This window comes from Macrobrachium nipponense, chromosome 15 (assembly GCF_015104395.2).
Source record: "Macrobrachium nipponense isolate FS-2020 chromosome 15, ASM1510439v2, whole genome shotgun sequence".
NCBI classification, from domain to species: Eukaryota; Metazoa; Arthropoda; class Malacostraca; order Decapoda; family Palaemonidae; genus Macrobrachium; species Macrobrachium nipponense.
In genome coordinates, this window is record NC_087208.1 from 76,175,022 (window position 1) to 76,194,121 (window position 19,100).

Sequence of the window (19,100 nt, forward strand, 5' to 3'; positions counted from 1 at the left end):
GCGGATGTGCTCCCATTGACAAATGCCAGTTAGGTTCTGTCGAGTAAGTGGATGATACCCCATCGACAGATCCACAAGAACTCTTGGCCACAGATCACTATCTCGCTAAGGCTCTTGAGGTGAAGCAGACTCCTAGACAGCAGTCACGAAGTCTTCCACCTGATAAGGTAGGAACCAAGGTCTGTAAATACCTACAACATATGTTGTTTACCTGTCTAGTCAGTAGTTAGCTGTCTCTTGCCCTCCACCAAAGGGTGTCAATCAGCTATGTATATATCTGACAGGTAAGTTGAATGTATGAAAATGATATTGTTATGATACAATAAAGTTTCATACATACTTACCTGGCAGATATACACAATTGAAGACCCACCCAGCCTCCCCGCAGGAGACAGGTGGAAGAGAGAATCTGATTAGAAAACGGGAATGGTTCCTAGTCCTGCCACCCAGAGCAGGGCGGTAGATCACCTGACCTACCTGTAGCGAGTGCCGCGAAATTTGAATTTCTGTCGGGGACGACGGAGTCGATAGCTATGTATATATCTGCCAGGTAAGTATGTATGAAACTTTATTGTATCATAACAATATCATTTCATATACAGCTTCTTGAAGTTCGATATCACTTGCTGGTCCATGGGCTGGAGGAGAGGGGTGGTGTTAGGCGGAAGATAAAGAACCTTGATGAAGGAATACTCTGCTAGGATATTGTCCAACAACAGCAGACATTTCAGAGGGAGGCGCTTCTCTTCCAAGAATTTATTCACTGTCGGGCCGAAACACAGATTTACCCACTCGGTGAACAAAAGTCTCGTTACCCAGGCTTTCGCATTAGCCCTCCACATCACTAGAAGCTTCTCCTTTAGCACTTTGTGGGCCTTGAAGGCTCGAGGAGTCTCCAAATGATACACAAATAGGGGCTTCACCTTGCAATCCCCACTAACGTTCGAACAAAGTGCGAGTGTAAGCCAGTCTTTCATAGGCTTATGCCCGGGTAGCTTCTTCTCTTCCTCCGTGATGTACGTCCGACGAGGCATTTTTTCCAAAAAAAGTCTCATCACAGTTGAAGACTTGCTGAGAACTGTAGCCTTCGTTGATCGTCATCTCGTTGAACGTCTTAGTAAAGGCTTTGGCCGCTTTCGTGTCCAAGCTGGCCTCCTCCCCATGCTGCACCACCGAATAGATACCAGTCCGTTTCCGGAATTTTTCAAACCACCCATGAGAAGCCTTGAAGTCTGGGGTTGGTGTCGATGTCCCTTCTCCTCCGTCGTCTTCGGCCTGGGCAATCAAATCGCTGAAAATAGCGTTGGCCTTGTGGGAGATTGCCGTCTCGGTTATCGTATCTCCAGCAATTTCTATGTCTTTTATCCAGACAAGTAGCAGCCTCTCCATCTCGTCGTGCACGTGGTTCCTCTAGTTAGACAAAATAGTCACTTCCTTGGAAGGTGTAGCTGCTTTGATGGCTTCCTTCTGCTTAAGGATGGTGCCTATCGTCGACGGATTTCGGCCGTATTCCTTAGTGATCACACTCAACCACATGCCAGCTTCATATTTTTTAATGATCTCCATCTTCGTCTCCATAGAAAGCATCCTCTTCTTTCCGTGAACTTCGGCAACTTTCTTGGAACCCATGACTACGTATACTGTACGTAATTAAGTTATGTAGTATATGTACTAAAGTTCTCACACAACACGATAAAGTAATACAACGAAATCACTAACGAATTTATGTTAATAAACGAAATCGTATAGAACGAATGAATTCCGCGTGCGTACACAAATGCTGGTGCAAAGCAGTGGGCGAAGGACGTCTTTACGTAGAGCACAATGGGAGAGATGCTGACCAATAGGAGAGCAGGATCTTATGGCAGTGTCTAGCATCAGGAACCAATGGGAGAGGGGGAGGATGGTTGGGAGTCCATTCAGTTGGCGGCGCGCGAGTTTTAAAATTGTTATCGGTGGTCTGGGCGAATCTCTGGACTTTACAGCAACAACCTTTTGTAACCTGAACTACTTTCGTATGTAAAGCCAAAAAAATCTTCGTATTTGCTTTCGTAACTTGAATTTTTCGTAAGCTGGGACTTTCGTATGTCGAGGTGCCACTGTATATGTAGGGGTGGCATAAGAACACAGCACTTGCAGCAGTGCATCACCAGCAGACTAAACTGAGACTAGGCAGTAACAAATTTTAGTAGTTGGGTTTTTTTTTCTGAATCTAAATATGCACTTATCATGTATCTAGCTTAATTTATGACAGGGATATTGTAAATTGGTTCTCTTAAAGCTATGCATAAAGATAATATTCAAATTAAACAAGTAAAAAAGTCATTGAAGTTACAGTGTATTACAAAGACCACCAAAAATAGATCTATCTTTTGGTGGTCTTGGTATAATGTTGAATGAGCTGTGCCCTATGAAACTTTCAGCCACAGCCCAGTGGTAGCCTGTCCTATAGCATTGACAGTCACACAATCATGGTTAACTTTAACATTAAATGAAATAAAAACTGCAGAGGCTAGAGGACTCCAATTTGGCATGTGTAATTATTCCCTATATATTTATATAATAATAATATTATATATATATATATATATAGTTATATAGATATATATAGATATAATTATATATTGGTATATATATATATATATATATATATATATATATACACACAGACAGTGGGTCCCCCCAGTAATTGTGTTAGGGAACACAACCAACTGCATTGAGTGAAAATCTGCAATAAGCTGGAATACCCTCTAAAAATGTTTATAAATGCCTGCTTAATACAATAGACCCAATTATTGGGACCCACTGTATATATAATATATATATATATATAGTATATATATATATATATATATATATACACACATGGTATATATACACACACAGTTGGTCCCCAGTAATTGTGTGTAATTGTGAGTGAAATTTTGCAATAAGTTGGAATACCACTCTAAATATGTTTATAGCTGCCTACTTTAATACAGTAGACCCTCATATACACTGGGGATATGTACCAGACTCCCCACAAATAGTTAAACTACCTATCTTGAAAGTTCAAATACCTAATGTATAGCTTAATTAACATCCTACATCAAATTTACCTTAAATTATTATCTTATTACAGTGGACCCCCTGTATTCGCCTTCTCCGAATTCACAGATTCACACATTCGCGGATTTCTCTCGGGAATGTTTCCCTGCATTATTCGTGGTATTTTTCTATGAGAAATATCCCCAAATTCTTGGTTTTTTTTTATCAATTTCATCATTAAATGCACTTTGTGTGATAAAACTATTAAAAAAACAAAGTATAAAATTATTTAGTTTGTTTTTCTTGAGTTTTACCCAACAAAATAGGCTGTTTTCAGCGTTTTTATAGGGGTTCCAACTATTCGCGGGTTCTAACTATTCACAGTGGGGTCTGGTACGCATCCCCCGCAAATACGGGGGGACCACTGTACTTTATTAATCTTTGCGATTATATTATTGGTATAATTTCGAAGTCATCCTAAACAATAGTAGTACCCTTAAAGATATATACGTACGTACTTCTGAAACTTAAAGCCAGAACAGAAGGAGAGAGAGAGAGAGAGAGAGTTACCACTATGACATACATATTTTGTGGGACAAGAGAGAGGGAGAGTTGCTTTTACATAACAGAGTGAAATTATTTGTGAATTATTATGGAGAAAGAGACAGAGAGAGAGAGTTATGTAAAAATCATTGGCCTACAAATCAACAACACTCCCCCACCTGTCATATTAACTTGACATATTTGACAGCTTCTCTCGGAGTTAAAAACAGAAGATGAGGGAAAGGATATTTTCTTACCCCTTTTGTAATTATAGTTATATCATTATTATTATTTTTATTATTATTATTACTATTATTAGTGGGCACAATTTTCAGTGTCGAAAATGGTAACAATGATTGCAGGTCCACAATAATATCGCATGTGAAGTATATAAAGTCTTTAATAATAAGAGCTTTCGAACCCTGCACCAGGTTCATCCTCAACCTGGTGCAGGGTTCGAAAGCTCTTATTATTAAAGACTTTATATACTTCACATGCGATATTATTGTGGACCTGCAATCATTACTATTATTATTATTATTATTATTATTATTATTATTATTATTATTATTATTATTATTTGAAAATACTGATAAACATATTCATGTACCATAAAAATTCTCTCATCTCAGTAAGAGAGAGAGGAAGAAGAGAGTTGTCCTTACTAGATCTAACTGGCAGAAAGGTCGCTACATCCACAAGTACATCTACCTCAGGACCTGTGGAAGCTGTGGGGCTTGCCAAACAGGCCAGAATAAAAAACTGTCTATCTGTGTTGTCCCTTCCAAGACCCTCAAGCTTCAGCAGTGGATGCTATACTGACCAAGTGGTTTAAACTAGATTCTTATGCTTTTTCTCCCTTCAGTGCCCTTAGCCAAGTTCTAAACAAATCCCAAGCCTCCAAGAATATAATAATGACCCTTACAGCCTTGATTCCTACCTTTAAGGGCAGATCTACTGAAACAACCACTAGTTAAGAAGCACTTCAGTAGCATGTTCAGTATGGTGTTAGCGTGCCACCTCGGTGGCCGCGAGTTCAGTTCTCGGGCATTCCACTGAGGTGTGAGAGATGTGTATTTCTGATGATAGAAGTTCACTCTCGACGTGGTTTGGAAGTCACGTAAAGCTGTTGGTACCATTGCTGAATAACCACAGCAATGTAAAAACACCATACAAACAATACAAAAACCGCTAGTTAAGATTTCACCAAACTCCCTTCATGCTTCAGGCAACCACTTGGAGACTCTCAGCTGTCTCATATGACCTAGAGGTCTATGCTTGTCTCAGAAATCTCTACTCAAATACAGAGTCAGCTGCTGAACTACTAAAAACAAAGGCTTTGTTACTGGAATAGATGTCAATTTAGAGGAGCTTCCCGCTCACATACCCCTCTAGAAATTACAGGATTTTTCCAGTTCCTCAGATACCAAGAAACGAGTTGCTGCCATTTAAGGTAAAAGATCAGAGTTATCCTCTGTGTTTCATCACATCGACATTGAAATCTCTAACAGTAAGAAAATTCAAGATTTCCTGAGATTATTCAGATAGAACACCTTCATCTGCCTATAAGAAAGTTGGGATGGAATTTAGATGTGCTAAGATTCCTGACGAGACCACATTTTGAATCCTCAGAAGAAGCCTCTTTAAAAATAAATTAACATCTCGGACCTTTTCTTTATAACACTAGACACAGTCAGAAGAATGAGCAAGTTGCAAGCCTTTCTACTATGGTAGGTATGTAATGGGACATAAAATTTACACTAAAGGCCAACTGCTGGGATGTATGAGGCCATTCAGTGTGAAAGAGAAATTGAGAGTAAAAGGCTTTAAAGGCGCAAGAGAGGAAAGCCTCACAGTTGCACTATGAAACAATTGTTACGAGAGGATGGAAAGTAAGATGAAAGAAAGAGAATTTGAACTGTAATGACACTAAAAGGAATGAGAGGGGTTGCAGCAAGGGCCCTGAGGGAACCATAGGTGCACCCATGAAATGCATCAACGGCACTCCCTCGGTACAGGGTTCTATGGGTTGGCTTTTTTATGGCTTTTCAGAGCAAAAAAATTCATGGCAACCAAATTCCTTCCTGGTTCTGTCACTGTTCCAAATCTGACTTTGCTGATAAGGGAAAAAATAGAGGTTCTTTCATGTCCAGTTAAACCTATAAGAAAAAATGGTCCAAATGTATTCTGCAGTTTGTATAAAAATTCTAGGTCCGTTTTTATTTGTACTTTAGTTTGCCAAGCTCATAGTAATTAAGAAAAGGCTCTTCATCATGTTCTCAGGAACAGTTACTTTATACTTACCTGCTGGTAAATACGAAGGCGAAATGTAAACCGGGTATAATGCCTTTTTTTTTTTATTGCCGTTTTCTCAACTGCCAGGCAAGTTATTGTTTTATATTTATAGTTATGTAAATATTAAGAAAGTATAATCAAACTTCCTTTGAAAACTGGTATTTTGTATTATAAAAGGGTAGCGATTGTTAAAATTAGATAAATTAGAAGCACCTACTTCAAATATGTAAAATCGTCTCTCCTCTCACTGCCAAATAAAAAAATATGCCATTCGTTTAATGTACATGCTAAAGCTTAAAAATAGTGGGAATGGTTTATTACCAGCAGTATATTAGTATGGTTTAATTAATATATAGTTAAATTTAAGATTTTTGTCAAGTTTTCCTTTCATGGACTGTTTGAATATTTTTGTGTAAGATTTGCTGCACAGTATGATTTTTTATTTTACTACTTTTCAGGTTGTTCTAACTTTTTGTATACATATATGGATGTTCTTCATATTACCAGCTGTAACAGAAAGGTAATTTAGATGACATTATTGTAGTGTATACAAACTACATAGTTATAGTAAATTCAGACCTGTTTTGAGTTCATTATTTGTCTTCTTTTCATGTAAGCATAATGGCATAATTTGTTTCGGATAAATGAAAGAATGAAATTTGAAGCCTGTTATGAAATATTTTCTTTTTCCAATAGGGAATTTAATGCCAAGCGGCCCCCTCAGATTTGGTATATGGTGAAGTGTCTCAATTTGCTCCTGTCTGCTTACCAAATACGATGCGGTTATCCCACGAGAATTCTTGGGAATTTCCTTTGCAAACAGTACAACTACCTCAACCTTTTTTCTTTCCGAATGTAAGCATCAGTAATTTGTGTGACAGTCTTTAAAACAAAACTATTTTGTATCAGATTGCAAAGCATCTTTGCCACACATACGGTAGCCTACCTGTTGTATAGAAATTTCAGGGATCATATTTGAAACATAGAGAAACACTAAACTGATTTTTACTGTGCTCATTTCAAGTTTAGTTCAAGACTGAGTTACTCAAAATGTTAATGCAATCAACAATTTTTTTTTTATTATTGTGGCATAGATTCTTAGTACTGTATCATGTGAGCACAAGGCATTCATTTTCTTGCATTTATTTTTTCATAAACAACCATTAATCTTCAGAAATATTCAAAGGTGATCTTATGTGTTTTAAACAGGTTTATGAGTGTCCCATTTCTATTTGAACTTCGTACTTTAATGGACTGGATTTGGACAGATACCAGTATGAACCTCAGTGATTGGGTCAAGATGGAAGATGTCTTTTCACATATTTTCCAGCTCAAGGTGAACTGTTACTCAAAACTGTATACTTGTGGTATTAGAAGTAGTAATTAAGTGAGATATCAAGTTCCTTATTTTCTGGAACTTTTACAATGTGAACTTCTGTTGTGCCAGTTGGTTTCAGTCCATACAACAAAAATCCGCATTATTGATGTTTGCCAAGCATGTTAGAATAAAAGCAATGTTATAAATAAAAACATGATTGCACCGTTCATTTTAGGTTTAATTATTGTTCATATATAATCATTTCAATTTTACTCACTTTATTTTATTTTCTTTTAGTGTGAAAGACGAGCTGAAGCAGAATATCCCCAAGGAAGGGGAGAAGGGAAACGCAAACTCCTGAAATATGGCATGGGAGGCTGTGCACTTTTTGGTGTCATTGCACTTATTTGGTTTCCTTTGGTACTCTTTGCCCTCAGTAATACTGTGGGTCAACCTAATCCCCCTGAAGATGTGTCTATTCAGGTTTCTATTGGGGCTTACCAGCCTATTTTCAGTATGTCGGCCCAACAGCAATCCCTCTACAAGTGAGTGTGCCATTCTATTTTTCCTTGTGTTTGTCACTTCCTTATCGTGAAATTCCATGCTTCTCTTGTAGTTCTGGTATTATCCAGTTATTAATTTTTCATTTTCGCATAGTGCTCAAGGTTTTTCTTAACACCTCTTTCAGTTGTAACTGATTACAAAGAATGCAGGATAATGGATAGTAATGAAACCTAGGGGTGTTCCAGGGCAACTCCATACACTTCCTCACCTAATCTTGTCAATACCACATAACTGTAAATGCTCAGTACGCTTATAAACAACAACCAACACACTTTAAACTTTTATGCATAAAAAATAAGAGCATCCTGCCATTTGTAATGTTTATGTTCTCAGAATCAGCTAAAGGAATTAGAAAACACTTTGTTAGTTGCTAAAAGAAACGAATGTATTGGTGGAATTATTTATATTTTTGTGCTGAAACGTAAAACGGGTATACAAAGTTAAACCAACATATTTTATGTTAAAGTAAAATCTGCCAAAATCGCAAAACAGCTGTTTGCTGATTCGTTTGTTTACATTATTACCCAATGTTGTTTATGTCAGTTCTTAGGTAAGTGGTTGTTAATTATAAGAGATGGTTATGAATTGTTACATAAGCCATAAGTGTGGTAATCTTGTTTGAAAGTCTAGCCTATTACAATCTACTGATAATGAAATTCTTTTAGTGTGTAATACACAATGCTTGTGCAATACATTAGAACACCTTATGTTTATATCTTTAGTACATATGGCATTTCTCAATGACTGCTGTTCAAAGCAAAATCATTTTCAGAACACTACTGAAAAGTTATTGAAATTAGTGAGTGTGTGCGTATGTGTGAGTGTGTACACATAAATTATAAATAAAATAGTGAATGAGTTTGTGTGTGTTAAGGCTTCGATGTAAACATACCTCAGTTGTTTAGGTGGGAAAGAGGGAAATGCAAAACTTACAGAAAACGACAGATATTAGCATCTAATTCATAGTTTTCGAGGTCGCTGAGATATATAGTGACCGTCCAAATGCCCTTTAACTGCAATTTCAGTTCAAATGGGATAGGGATGAGAAGGGGGTGAAATGTAAAAATAACTGAAACAACAGATAAGAGTGTCTAATCCATAGTTTTCGAAGTCACTGAGAAAAATAATGACACTCTCGATGCCCTTAAGTCCAAGTTCAGCCTCCAGTAGGGAGGTGGGTGGGAAGGGGTGACATATAAAGTAATTGAAAAGGACAGATATTAGTTTCTAATCCATAGTTTTTGAGGTTGCTAAGGAGAATAGTGACTCTCCCAATGCCCTTGAAGTCCAAGTTCAGCCGTGATAGGAATGGGGATGGTAAGGGGTAACATGTAAAAATAATAAAAAAAAGAATTATTAGTGTGTAATCCATAGTTTTCAATGTTGCTGTGATGAATAGTGACACTACTAATGCCCTTCAACCAATGTCACCCACCAAGAAGGGATAACATGTAAAAACAACTAAAAACAACAGATATTAGTGTCTTGATTCATAGTTTTCGAGATTACTGAGATGAATACAGTGCTCCCCCACTTTTTGCAGTGTATTAGGTTCCAAAACCTGCCACGGAAATGCAAAAATCCCCTATAAAAATGCTTATAACTGGTTTATAACTGCCATATACCCAGTGGGCTACCCCATAACTGTCTATTTTAACGTTTCACTGCTTAATGTGATAGTTAAAACAATGATATACCTTAAATTATCATGCTGAAACAATTTAATATCATTTCAACAAAAATACACCCCAAACTATCATCCCAAAACACGCTAAGACATCTTAGATTAGTACCCTATTACATAAAAGGCTTATAATAGTGATTTACTCATTGTAAAACATTAGTACTAATGTAAACAGAAAAATATCTATAAAATGTTTAATACAAATTAAATAAATCTTTAGTACAAATTAAATAAATCTGTCTTACAGAACGTTTGACAACTAAACAGGGATTAGGTAAAACAAGTGAAACGAAAGCAAATTTCTTGCCACATTTTAAATACGGAATTGTCTATTAAACTTTATTCTACTTTAGACCTATTCGTTTTTACTAAGATCTGTATTAGGAATGTAGTTTTGATCTTTTCCATTCTCGTCATTTTTATTATCGTAATTTCTAGTACTGTAGCAGTCTGGTCACTGTCGGGTGAAGGGGTTGAATCACCTATTAGAAATGGTTTAAGTTTCTTTATTGGAATTGCTTTGCGTAATTATATATTTTCAATTTCAGACGTCCTATAGGAAAGTAATTCATTCATATAGCAAAATGTTATATTTGTTTATCTTCTCACTATTTTTTCTTTATTTTGAATATTACTTCAGCTTGGAGGTGCTTTAAGTGATGTCAACTATACTCTGTTTTTTTTCAACTGTCCATCCGCCTGTGGTGTTTTTGTATGGTAACACTGCGTCCCGGGCTTTAGATAGTTACATTCAGCTTACATTCAACGATTATAATATCATCCTATTTCGAATATTAACGTAAATTATTTAAACACTTTTCAGGTGCAAATGTACACCCAGATATCCTTTTATTTACCTAAAACTTACACATAGTGTAACTATCTAAAGCCCGGGACGCAGTGTTACCATACAAAAACACCACAGGCGGATGGACAGATGAATAAAAACAGAGTATAGTGTTAATCATCGTTCTTCTGCATTTTCCATTTTTGATTCTCCATTTTTGACATGGCAACTGTTTTGCCTACTGGGACAAGTTATTTTGTATATGCCAAATAATGAAAAGAATGGAGAAGATGAAATTGAAATTTGCAATACAAAATATAGTATGAAAATGATAAATAAATGCAAGAAGAATTTATTTTACCAGACCATGCCATATTTAACATGCGGCAATAGAATCTGCATTTTACTTGTTTTATCTGATTGCAAATTAGTGTTTTCATTATGTTAGTATTATACATATAATTATATATTGTTTGAAGCACTACATCTAACTACTGTATAAATCAACCATGTGAATCTATCCAAGCACTAGAAATGTGTGGAACGATTTTGCATTTGTCTTACAGGAGCGGACTAAATATCATAATTATCATGTTTCTTCTGCTCTCTTTACTCTACCTATTTCAACTGGGAAGAGCAAAGAATGACCACTCTTAAGCTCACCCTGGTGGTGGTGGTGGTGAATCTATCGACATCCATGTACCATTAAAATGATGACCAGAGAGTGTCAACAAACTTTTGAACTTGACTGTACAAGTTGCTTTTTTTTCTTTTTGCTTTGCTTGATTTACTGTAATGTATTTCATTAAACGTTTAGTTGACTCTAGGTATGGTTATCATATATCATAACAGTAGGGCTACATAAGAGAATATTTTACCACTGTTGATGTTTCATTTCTAATCAAAGCAAAAGTATTTAAAATGCAAGTTCACAGATCACCAAATGAGTGTGTGAAAAGTTAAGTATATCTTAGTTTTACCGACCACTGAGCTGATTAACAGCTCTCCCAGGGCTGGCCCGACGGATTAGATATTTTTACATGGCTAGGAACCAATTGGTCACCTAGCAACGGGACTTATTGTGGGATCCGAAGCACATTATATTGAGAAATCAATATGCGAAGTCTGCCAGTGCTTTGAATAGTTTTGTTCATTAGCTAGAGGGACAGTAAAATAATTTGTTCACAGGTGCACAGTTGTTCCCAGATATATGTGCCTGGCAAGTAGGGGAGTGATTTTCTCTGTATTGCCAAGGTAAATATGGTGCTGACGAATACATTTCTCTGAGGGACCCTATTGTCTGATTTATATTGGCTGAAAATTTACTATTATATATTTACTTGGAATGATTGCTTGCAGCAAAAGTTGTGTATAACGCTTGTTAACTAGCCCCAAAATCAGTCACAAAAAAATCTTTAAGATGTGGTAGTCTTATGTAGTCATATGCTCTCTGCATACCAAAGGAAATTGTTACAGTAATTTATTGTCATTCAAATCCTCTAATGTGGATCTATGTATGTATACAAAGGGGGTTCTGGTTATAATATGAAATTTGTGTATGTGCAAAGTAAGCACATGATTACAATTTTTCTCATCATTTTACCCAAGCAACTTGTCAGAAGATAAGGGTCTGTAATTAGTATTAGGATTTGGTATTAGGACGTGGGCCTTTTTCTGGCTTAGCAATGGAATTTGCCCTTGTAAAGTTTTCTAGTCCTTAAATTATTATGATGTGTATTGTAATCAAGTATATTTTTAGCATTGAAGCTAGTTGGTTACTAATTTCAACTAGTATAAAATATCTTAACGAGGTGAATAGCAGTATTTTACCATTTTGCTTCTCAGCTATCTACTTTAGTTTTCCTTCACTGATTACACTTCTTTGTCTGATTAAGTATGATTTTGGTTTTCTGATAACAGATTCCTCCTTAATCCCTCTACTTATAATGGTGATTTGTGTGTGAGTATTATGGAATAAACAAAATGTCTAAGATTAATTTTACTGAACATATCATGTTAGGATTACAGATCCTTTTCACCTAAAAACTTAGAAAGGTTCCTGGTTTCTTAACTACAACTTCATGATAATCCATAACTGATGATCCTCCATTCCCTGAAAACGGGCTAGTTCAGTTACATTCGTAAATAGCAATTCAGTTAAAATGTCACTGAGTATGCTTGATTGCAAGTCAAGCATATTGACCATTATTTTGCGAGGACCAGCCTCTACCCACCCCACTGATTAGTAGTTACAGCCATCCCATTTTGAAGGTGCAAGCAAACATTAACAAAAGCTGGTGACTTCATTTGTCATAATAAGTGCTGCCAACAGCTAATTTGCATTTTCTTTGCCTAGGTATGGAAAAAAGTTGTGCCGTAATTATAAAACAAAATTTATAGGGATGTTTTATGTATTGTTTGGTTTCACTATTATGTTTCTAATAAATATTATAGCAGGCAAATTATGCATCAGAGTATACAGGCAGTACACGGACCCATGATAATATACTTTTATTGATCCCCTGTAACTCAATAGATGAGAACAGCACAATTGCAAAGTTCTTCGTAGTCCCCACAATAGTGCAGTTTACAAATTTTATAAGGACCAACTAGTTCTTTACTTAACATGTGGTATGGATCATGTATTTGGAGATGTAATTTTTTCAAGTTTAAGAATACATAGTATTAAGCTACATCTTAATTTTTTTGGACTTAGATACTGTTGGAAAAGCTAAACTGAAGATGGATAGTTCAAAAACTTTTTTAATACTTCTGTAAATTGCTTCTTGAAATGTTAGACAAGCAATCACAAAACTCTACAATAGCTTTATTATTCCAGATTTACTCAAAAGGACTGGGAAAAGTTTAATAACCATTATGGAATGAATCGATTAGCCCAAACATTCTTAAGCAACTATGATTACCCAGATGTTGTCATGGCCGAACTTAATGGAGAGTCAACAGCTATTTGGGGAATATCTCCTCCTGCCCAGGTAAGCATGATACAGAACAGAGCAGAACTCATAGATTAGCTGTTTTGTATTAAACCCTTTCATCATTTTGTGTAGATAAAGGTAACCATAATGAGCAAAATCCCAAAACCATTTAAACCCCAAAAGGCAAAATTCAATGTCACTTGGGTTTTCCCTTCAAATAGAAAGGAAGCAAGGTTTTCCAGAAATTAAAGACAAGAGTGGTCAAAGTGGTTGACTATGGGTATAGTTTTGTACTGTACTCCATCTGCTAATTTTACCTGTGGAAAAGAGAAGTCTCATGTCTTGAGAACAAAGAGAAAACAAAGTAGACTTCTGGCACTTACAGGAAAAAGAATGGTCCTTGTAATGGAAACAGTTTCTTGGAATGCTAAAACAGATCCAAAATTAACACACTTGTCGAAGTGTCCTTTTGCTTTATAAGATGAAATCTCTTGGAATGAGAACAGGATTCCAGAAATTATAAAATATTTATAGTATATGTATATAGATTTAACAATGTCTGAATATTATTTTGAAAGCCTTGTTATGATGTGTGGTACCCATCAGCATGAGAGATTTTATTCCATAATATTCCTTATAGACAAGATAAAATGACAAGAAGTTATTCAAAACTGGAGTGAAAGCTTGTCAGTTAAAATTTAAATAGCAACAGTCATCAAAATAATGAGAAAGGAAATAATGGTTACATTACTGAACCAATTCTCATTTCCTTATGGCAATGTTTTTCAAAATATTTTGCTACAGTTATTGAAGGTCTCGATGGTGCTGGAAAAACGTTGTTGGAGTTTATGTACAAATAAGTAATGGCACGAAAATAGTAGATACAAAATCATTGTTGTTAGGAGCTTGCTGTAACTTGACAATTAATGGCCATGCTTCTATTCTTGAACTTGAGGGTAAAGCTTTTTGGAGGCTAACAGTAAACTATGTATTACATACTATCACTGGTAAACTTACTCAGTTTTTCAGTACATAAATACTATTCCAATTCAACTGGAGTTAGAAAAAGAATACAAAGGAAGATATGATGTACCCAGTCTCAAAGCAATAGTAGAAATAAAAAAACAATAGATGACAAAACATTTTTAGCTAAATCAGAATGTGGAAATTCGTGCCCATGATTGCAGTGATGCTGAAGAATTAATGTTGAAAGTAGCAACAATCCAGCAACTTATCCAGAACTGTACAAAATTTGATATGGGCGTTATGCAAGAGTTTCATACAATATTTTACCTCCATCCCTATATCAGTCTCGTCAGCTAACAGTTATCATATTTAGGTTTGTTACTGAGGAAATATTGTGTTCTTTCAAAAGATAAGGATAGAGGCACACACTTTCGCCATTTTTCACAGATAAAAAGTTAACGTAAGTAAGTAAGAAGTTAAGATTGAAAACTTTTAAGTAACTGCTTTAAAGTGGCATAAATCCATGGAGAAAGTATGGAACTTTCTTCCTGATTTTAAAAAATTTATTTATTCTTTTTTCAATATTTTTAGATCCTTTAACTAAAAGTGAAATTGAGAACTGACACATCTTTTGGTACTTATGACTTATCTGAGATAAAAAGAAAAACATTATATGTCATTTATTATGAATCACTGTATGTATTTTATTAGTGTATTTAAAGTTGGATGTTTTGATTTCCATAGGATAAACTTATTCAAGACCTTGAGAGCAACCATACCATAAAAGTCAAGATTAACTGGAGTATTAAAAGACCTTCTAATTCACCTGATGTAGCTGCGCAGTGCAAGGATGAAAAGGAAATCACTCTAAAAGCATATGAAGGTAATCAAACATGGAGATCATTCTGTATTTGTAAGCAATGTTAATGACTTTAATTACCTATTTTTATCATTTGAATGTAAATTATGCTTTGTGCCTGTCTTGTTAAGAACTGACTTGTGTCATTATCATTTTTAATGCTTTTAAGACTGGTTTTTCCGTTACAAAATTGTCTATGTGTTTCTGTCTTTTAAAGCCTCACACAATTTCTTTATTTTCGTTTTAAACTTCACACATCAGAACTTTTCTTCATTTTTAAGTTCCCATATTTCACCTGAATTCAGAAGCACATACCTTATGTACACATCATAAACTTTTAACCTTATTTATCAGCAAATTTGTATTACTGCCTTGTAATTTTACCCAAAAAGGTCATTTACCTATTTCAAGATGCTTTAGGGATCACCAAGTTGATGGTTTGTGCTGTAGAATCTGTCCAAATACATTTCTGTAGCCCATTTGCCATTATCTTAACAGCCGAGTACTATGATAAAAATTGTGTTATCCCCAAATCCTGAGGGCAAAGAAGTTTCACACTGAAATTGAAGCAACTGTATAGCTGAAAAGAAGCTTAAACTAGTTATTTGCTAAGCATTTCAGTTACCATTCACTTATATACTTTCATTATAAAGTTATAATTCGTGACACTCACTATTATGTGTATGGCAAAACCTTTAATTTTTACTCTTTTGCAGGTAACAAACGCAATCCAATTAGAGAGTCCTTGGTTCAGATTCTTCAAGGAAACTGGGAAAAGAAAACAGAAAGCAATCCAGTTATCATAAAAAACCTTTTCCCAAAATTCTTGAAGGTTACTAACAAAGGTCAAGCATCTTATGTAATGCAATTAGAAGGTGAGGAAATATATTTTGAACTTTAAAACCTTTGCAGAAAAATCTGACAAAAGTTCCTACACTGTATAACCATTTTTCATTTTTTTAAATGAATGCTATTATACTTTATTTTCCTTAGTAAAGTTGAATGACAAATGACAGGAAGTTTAACAGTTTTAATGTTTATTGATATTTAACTTCAACTACAGATGAGGAGAAGGGCTTTGTTGATCTTGAGTTCACCCTTCGGTCTGGTGGCTTCAGGAATCTATCTTCAAGACAAGAATGGTGGGAGGTACAAGAGAATAACTGTACAAATTTCAAGCAGCTTCCCCATAATCAAAGATGTGGCTTTGGCTTTCTTACTGTATATACTTTTAATGACAAAGCCTTCCCTGAAGGCCTTAGTTTGATCTCAGGAGGAGGGTACGTAGTACTGTACTTTTTTATTGTGAAATAAAAAGTTGTTTATTCTTACAGAAATACAACCATCATTTTTTATATTAGAAGTATTCTTCAGTATTAGCTGGAATGGCCATTGAAACTTGGAAACAAGGTAGTTAACTGGTGGAAATGATGGGTGAGAGGAGATAATCCCTCACTCGCCTCCCTTCTGCCTCTTCACTCAGTCATCGTCATCATGGAGACCTGTGATCGACCTTTCAGCTTGGAACAAATACATTCAGTAGACTTGCTTCACTTCTGCTGACAAGTTCATCCATCACTTCCTTCAGAAAACTAGGACAAATTGCTTTTTGACAATCAAATCCGTTTTCTATTGCACAATCACTGAGAGGCTGATAGGATTCACTTTGCATTCTTCCTACAAGCAAAATTGTATATCACTTGTGAATCTTCCCTCCATTACACCTAAAAGTAGAAAAAGTTCACCATAAATATGAAAGCACTAAGTGGGGACAATGAATCTTCAGATATTAAAATTTAGAAAATGAATAAAATAAAAACTAGCAGAATTCAATCTCATCCCCAAGCAGCAGATAAAGTTTTTAGGTAGGCTGCTGGATGCTATATGCGTAAGAGCATTCCCAGTGAGCTTTTATCTGCTGGTCTCAGGGAAGTACCAATGCAGTTCCTGTCATGAAAGGAACAACCTACTTGGATGTGGCAGTTGGTCCTAGGCCATTTGTCATCCTTCAAGAAACTTGCACCTCATGAGCTGAGTCAACCTTTGGCCCCATTAGTGGCAGCTGAAGCAGCATTGGTTTGCCCTTCAGGATTCACCTTTCAAATTTATGTCTGTGAGTTGAGAAGTGAGGGAGGACCTTTTGTGGTGGCTAGACAACAGACACCTCTTAAAGGGAGTTCAGTGAGCTCCCCACCTCTGGATATACTTCTGTTTACAGGCGCATCCAAGAAAGCATGGTGGCTGTACACCTGAGAGATCTTGTTTCATGTGTGTTGACATAGGACACACCACAATTGGACATCAAACACTTGAAAATGCAAGGGCACTCAGTGGTGCTGATGAGGGACAACATAGCTGGCTGCATCAACAAAAAGGGGAGGGTCTAGGGCCCCTGTGTGGATTAATTGCAGATTCATGAATGGGCAGCTTTTCAAGCCATTGAGTTGTTTGCCAGAAACATCCTTGGCAGACAGAATACTCTGGCAGATCAACTCAGTTGCAAGGATCAGGTGATGGGGATGGAGAGGTCCCTAAAACCCCAAATATAGCAGAGAGATTGTTCTGGGCATGGGAGTCCCCTTCTGTTTACAAACTAAATGAACAGAAAACTTCCAGGCTCCTGTTCCACAATCCAGATTCAGATGAAAGATGCATTCCAACACACCTAAGATAATCTGGATGTGCATGCCTTCCTACCCTTCAATCACAGTAGGGTGATTAACAGTATTTGTAACTCTGGTATCTCCTTGTTGGCCACACACACCAATTGGTAAGCAGGTCTGTTGATACTCCTGGTCAAGGTATCAAGAGAGTTGCCCCTGTAGCCCACTTCTTATGCCAGCACATTTGCAGGTACCATCAGGCAGTTCAGTCTTCCCACCTTCATAACTGGAGGTTACCCAGCTTATCCTGCAAGAGATAGACTTATCACAGATGTCATTTCTCTGCAAACATATATATACCTTGGAAAGTGGGCCATCTTATGTAATCGGTGTAGAAGTTGCTATCAGTTGGAATATTACAGGCTTCCTTATTTACCTTCACCAAGACAAGCGTCTCTCAGTTTTTGCAGTGAAACGCAGTCACTCCACCATATCTCAGGTCTTAAAACTGAAGGGAGTGGATCTCTCCTCCTCGGTGGAGTTACCCAGGCTTATGGAAAATTTGAGGAGTCTTGCCTTTCTTAGGAGCTTGGGCCTCAAGCAGGAACTAACATTAATGTTTCAAAACCTTATGCGGCATCCTTTCGAGCATCTTTTTAGTTACTTGGACAGAGACCAAACACTAGACCATTTCTCTCTTGGTTTTAGCCATAGCCTTGATGAACAGGGTATAGGAATTTCATATGGTTCTCTCTTTTTCTGCTGTGTCTCTGAGTTTGCAGCAAAGACTCAGATTCCATTGTTCCAAATAAGAGATTTTAGTGTTTCTCAATCCACTTCCTCCAAGAATGTTGGTGGAGACCTGGATGAGATGCTGTTGTGCCCAATCCAAGCCATAAAATATTATCTGATGTTGGAGTGTAGGAGACTTTTTTTGGTACTGGTAAGTGTAAGAAGGTTCAAAAACACCTTTTCTTTCTGGCTTCATGAGGTTATCAAGCAGGCCTATGGAGGACACTGGCCTCCCAACTAGTTTGAATGCACATGAAGATATGGGTGTGGAACCTTCCCATCTTTTGGAAGAACTTTCTAGCGTTTCAGGTTACGAGGGATGTTTCCTATAGCTCCTTGGATACTTTCTCCTAGAAATCTGTGGTGGCTGCTCAGCAAGTTGTAATTAATTAATATTAATAGTTTTACCAGACCACTGAGCTCTCACAGGGCTGTCCTGTAGGATTTTCAGCAAGTTGTTCAGTCTAATTAGGCTCAATCAGATACTTGACTTCTCATCCAAGTACAAACTGTGATCGAATGAGATACATGTAGGTGATCCAGTCATTGCCTGTTCTAAGCACTTTCAGAATGCACCGCCCTCTTTCCTTCCTCATTTAACAAAGGGAGGAATGGGGTAGAGCTTTTCCTCAACAAGCTATTCGTAATTGTCAGGATACGCTCCCTACCATCTTGACAACTCCTACAGGGGATTTTATAATTACCCAAAATTGTTCCTTACTTTAG

The 19,100-nt window shown here is 36.5% G+C and overlaps 1 protein-coding gene across 1 annotated transcript in view; it reads left to right on the forward strand.

Annotated features, from left to right (window-relative positions):
• Positions 1-19,100, forward strand: part of LOC135195072 (piezo-type mechanosensitive ion channel component-like) — a 347,594-nt gene that overhangs the window by 308,592 nt on the left and 19,902 nt on the right. The window contains exons 49-56 of the mRNA XM_064221446.1: positions 6,324-6,385; positions 6,562-6,720; positions 7,075-7,201; positions 7,481-7,728; positions 13,058-13,211; positions 14,865-15,003; positions 15,696-15,854; positions 16,043-16,259. Of these exons, the coding sequence (XP_064077516.1) occupies positions 6,324-6,385; positions 6,562-6,720; positions 7,075-7,201; positions 7,481-7,728; positions 13,058-13,211; positions 14,865-15,003; positions 15,696-15,854; positions 16,043-16,259 (1,265 nt within the window). The remainder of the gene's footprint in view (positions 1-6,323; positions 6,386-6,561; positions 6,721-7,074; positions 7,202-7,480; positions 7,729-13,057; positions 13,212-14,864; positions 15,004-15,695; positions 15,855-16,042; positions 16,260-19,100) is intronic.